At 45.4% G+C, this 4,898-nt stretch overlaps 1 protein-coding gene across 1 annotated transcript; it reads left to right on the forward strand.

Annotated features, from left to right (window-relative positions):
- The first annotated feature begins 721 nt into the window (after window positions 1-721).
- Window positions 722-1,750, forward strand: LOC100406262 (olfactory receptor 51D1). Its single transcript, XM_002754885.4, has one exon. The coding sequence runs from the start codon at window positions 722-724 to the stop codon at window positions 1,748-1,750; it is 1,029 nt and encodes a 342-aa protein (XP_002754931.2).
- Window positions 1,751-4,898: the final 3,148 nt, after the last annotated feature.

Genomic DNA, 4,898 nt, shown 5'->3' on the forward strand with positions numbered 1-4,898 from the left:
GTTCTCTGATTTGAAAAACAAATTTCCTAGGGGAAAGGGGACTATTGTTTTTTAAACACATTTCCAAAACCCTTCCCTGGCAATTCTGATTCTCTGGGCCTGGAGTAGGACCTGGAGGGATGGTGTTTTCCATTAATGTAGATGATTCTATCAGGAAAATTTGAGAAATGGTATTCAGGCCTAAAAACAAAACCTCTCTTGAAATCTCATTCCAGACTGAGCCCCTGCTCCCTATCTTAAATTAGATTATAGTAGGTCTTAAAGGAAGCTATAAACCAAGCCTCTAACTCTGAACCCAGACCCACCCTAATCCCACCATACACCAGAAGAGCTGGTCAGTGTGGACCATTTGGAGCAACCCTACAAGTCTACTCTGACGGGAAGAAGCTAAGAGCAGTACCCTGGGCAGCAACATCAGCTCTGAAGAAGCAGGACTGTCTTACATGTTTTATGAGTGGGTCTTCACATGCTGAGATTCATGGGACAGTAATAGAATCTGCTTGTGCAGCGCTGGGGCCTTGAAGGGCCAGGGTAAGGCTCAAGGTGTTCAGGAAGTTTATACAAGGAGAATCAGAGCAGAGAAACTAGGGTTCAGAATTTCTGGGGGGACTTAGTCCTGTTTGTTACTGTCACCATTCCAATGCCCTTTCCTCACTAGTCCTTTCTCTCCTCTGAGCCATAACCGAATGATATTTCTACCTTCCTAGGCCCTGGATTTGGGATGCAGAAGCCCCAGCTCTTGCTCCCCGTCATAGCCACTTCAAATGGAACTCTGGTCCACCCAGCATACTTCCTTCTGGTGGGCATCCCTGGCCTGGGGCCTACCATACACTTTTGGCTGGCTTTCCCACTGTGTTTTATGTATGCCTTGGCCACCTTGGGCAGCCTCACCATTGTCCTCATCATTCGCATGGAGAGGCATCTGCATGAGCCCATGTACCTCTTCCTGGCCATGCTTTCTACCATTGACATAGTCCTTTCCTCTATCACTATGCCCAAGATGACCAGCCTTTTCCTGATGGGAATCCAGGAGATTGAGTTCAATGTTTGCCTGGCCCAGATGTTCTTTATCCATGCCCTGTCAGCCATGGAGTCAGCTGTTCTGCTGGCCATGGCTTTTGACTGCTTTGTGGCCATTTGCCACCCATTGCGCCATGCTTCTGTGCTGACAGGGCCTACCGTGGCCAAGATCGGACTAGCTGCCCTGATCAGGGGGTTTGTATTCTTCTTCCCACTGCCCTTCATCCTGAAGCGGTTGTCCTACTGCCGAACATGTACTGTCACACACTCCTTCTGTCTGCACCAAGATATTATGAAGCTGTCCTGTACTGACACCAGGGTCAATGTAGTTTACGGACTCTTCATCATCCTCTCAGTCATGGGTGTGGACTCCCTCTTCATTGGCTTTTCATACATCCTCATCCTGTGGGCTGTTTTGGAGCTGTCCTCTTGGGGGGCAGCACTCAAGGCTTTCAACACCTGCATCTCCCACCTCTGTGCTGTTCTGGTCTTCTATGTACCACTTATTGGGCTCTCAGTGGTGCATAGGCTGGGTGGTCCCACCTCCCTGCTCCATGTGGTTATGGCTAATACCTACCTGCTGCTACCACCTGTAGTGAACCCCCTTGTCTATGGAGCCAAGACCAAAGAGATCCGTCTAAGGGTCCTCCGTATGTTCTCACAAGGTAGCAAGTCAGACACCCTGGTGTTCTCAATACTACAGAAGCTGGGACTATTAGGATCCTATTGAATGCCTTGGTGATTGAAGTATCAAACTTTTTGTGCTGTCTTCTTCCAGCAATTTAAATAGACCATGTATTCTGTCTCCAGGAATGTGTCGGTACTGAACTTATGACCTTGTCTGGACATTCTGGAGAATGATTGTCCTGGTCCCTCTGCTATGATGGTCTTGGCTTCTCCTTCTTTCTCAGCTAGAAAATACATCTAGTTTTGACATGGGGAGGCTATAAAGATCATACCTCATGATTCATTCCAGACTTGAAGTATGATTTTAATGTTCTTGCCCCCATGTACCCATGTTGATGAATTTGTGTTGACTGTAAAAGTTATTGCAAATACTTAAAAATGGTTACCCAGTCATAATTAGGGGTTTTGAAGGTATTTGGGGGATAGTAAATAGAGAGACAGTAACAAGAGAACAAGCAGCTCACATGCAATGTTTAAGTTTCTGTATGCAGGAGGATGTATTGGCAGATTTGTGAAATCTGCCATGTGCTTCTGTGTGGCTCTATAAGACTATTTGTCCATAAGAGTGCCATGTATTCTGGTTGTGGGTGTGAATGTGTGGGTGTGTTTATGTGGACATGTGCTTTTCAGTGTGTGTGTATGTGAGCGAGAGAGTGTACACATGGACACATGATATGTGTGGGCCGTGTCCTGGTGACTGTGGTAGCTATGTCATGGCATGTATGTTTCATAAGTCATGTCTCTGATTGCACATTTATTATATTTCTGTGGAATCTGTTAGTTGGTATATGATATGCGTCTACGTGAGAATGCTGGTGTTTGTACCTGGATGGTGGGCAGTACCTTTATGTGTATCTGGTAAGAATACATTCTGTCACACACTCCTTCTATCTGCACCAAGATATTATAAAACTGTCCTGTACTGACACCAGGGTCAATGTAGTTTACAGACTCCTCATCATCCTCTCAGTCACAAGTGTGGACTCCCTCTTCATTGCTGCCTCTACCTTTTTTTTAGATTTGTAATATGTGAGTGTGGTGCATGAATGTGTGGAATGTGTAGTATTGGGATGCCTATATCTTTCAGCATGTTTGGGCATATGTCTTCTGTGCATAATATTTGTGATGTAAAATCATTTTGTGTGGTATATGTATTATTAGTGGTAAGTTGGTGAAATATAATGTCTGAATTCTGTGTGCATATTGTTTTACTGATGGTATTTTAGTGCATATGTTTTGTGTATATGTTTTAAGGCAAACTTTGTATTGGGTGTGTATTGTGTGACACAAAGGTGGGAACAGCATCTGTATTTCTGAGCATTGATTAATGTGTGGTATCTGTATGTATCTTGGACTAGAGGAGGGAGATTGAAGAAGTCTAGCTGTGAGCAGCAGAAATAATTTCCAAAGTTGAGAGACATGACTCTAAGATGCCCTGTTTCTTGGCCTGGGGTCAGCCTGGGTTATAGCTTAGTCTGTGGGAAAGAAGGGAAACATGGTGTTTCCTCACTCCACCTTTTCACAGGCTGGACCACACCTTCATCCTGAACACAAGGATTTCAAGGGCTTTTGTCACCTCTTCCTACCTTTCTTGCCTCTGCTACCTGAGGCACTGGCCTCCCTAAACCCTGCCCTTCTGCCTCAATAGCAGGTCACACTATCCTCACCTCTTCCTTCCCATCTTTGCTGGTCTTTCAAAGGCCGAATGCCCATCAATGATAGACTGGACAAAGAAAATGTGACACATATACACCGTGGAATGCTATGCAGTCATAAAAACTGATGAGTTGGTGTCCTTTTAGAGATATGGATGAATCTAGAAACCATCATTCTCAGCAAACTGACACAAGAACAGAAAACCAAACACTGCATGTTTTCACTCATAGGCAAGTGATGAACAATGAGCACACTTGGGCACAGGGAAGGGAACAACACTCACTGGGCTAGGTGGGGGGTAGGGTGGGGAGGGACAGCGGGGCCCGGGGAGGATGGGGAGGGATAACACTGGGAGAAATGCCTTATGTAGGCGACGGGGGGGTTGGGGGGATGGAGACAGCAAACCACCATGGCATGTGTGTACCTATGCAACAATCCTGCAGGATGTAGGATGTGCACATGTACCACAGAGCCCAAAGTACAAAAAAAAGGCCTCAGTTGTAGGGAGTTTCCCCTGATACCTCTGGGAAAGCAAGGGTGGAGGGGAAGCCAGTCAGCATCCCCTCTATTGACACATGGAAATTCCCTTAAGGCAGGAAGCTGAAAAAACTAGCGTTGACCTCATTGTTCACCTTGTGTCTGGTCTTACTGGCCTTCCACGTGTCTCACCGTTACGCCATATTGGATGGAAGTAGAAGTCCCTTTGGCATTTTTTTTTTTTTTTTTTGGAGACGGAGTCTTACTCTGTCGCTAGGCTGGAGTGCAGTGGTGCAATCTTGGCTCACTGCAACCTCCACCTGGGTTCAAGCAATTCTTCCGCCTCAGCCTCCCGAGTAGCTGGAACCACAGGCGTGTGCCACCACGCCTGGCTAATTTTTGTATTTTTAGTAGATATGGGGTTTCACCATGGCCAGGATGGTCTCAATCTCTTGACCTCGTGATCCGCCTGCCTTGGCCTCCCAAAGTGCTGGGATTACAGGCGTGAGCCACCGCCTTTGGCATTTTTTAAAGTCTTTGCCAAGTCTAAGTTAATGAGGTTAACGGAAGCAGCAGAGATGGTTCTGGGGTTCTGATAGCAAGTGTCAGGCTTCAGGATCTGCAGGCACCAGAAACTCTTGTCACAAGTAATTTTGATGTGGTCTGAGTTAGAATGGTCTGATTTGCCATTATCTAATTTTGCATAGTTTGAGTTAGAATGCCTTGTGTTCTGTTTAAAACTTACAGTTGTGAAACTGATCAGTAAAAAATAAGGAGAGACCAACTACAAATCATGTGGTTTTATTTATAGATGTAGTTTTTACTTATTTCATAATATGAGGTATTTAGTTTTACATTTAAATTGTTTTCTATCTCTCTAAAATGTTCTGTCACTATTTCTGCCCTTAAAAGAGAAACCGTATGTCATTGGTCTTACATGCTGGTGTTGAGGGTGGGGAGGGTTAAAGAAACCACATCCTCTGTCCTCAACCAGTAACCAAGGCAAGAGAGTGGATGGTTGGCAGAGGCACTGTCCCTAGGGACGTCGGTTATGAGTT

Source organism: Callithrix jacchus, chromosome 10 (assembly GCF_049354715.1).
Source record: "Callithrix jacchus isolate 240 chromosome 10, calJac240_pri, whole genome shotgun sequence".
In the NCBI taxonomy this organism is placed as follows: Eukaryota; Metazoa; Chordata; class Mammalia; order Primates; family Cebidae; genus Callithrix; species Callithrix jacchus.

What these genes read in the sequence shown, in the direction of transcription:
- LOC100406262 (XM_002754885.4), top strand. Translation starts at nt 722, where the DNA reads ATGCAGAAGCCCCAGCTCTTGCTCCCCGTCATAGCCACTTCAAATGGA.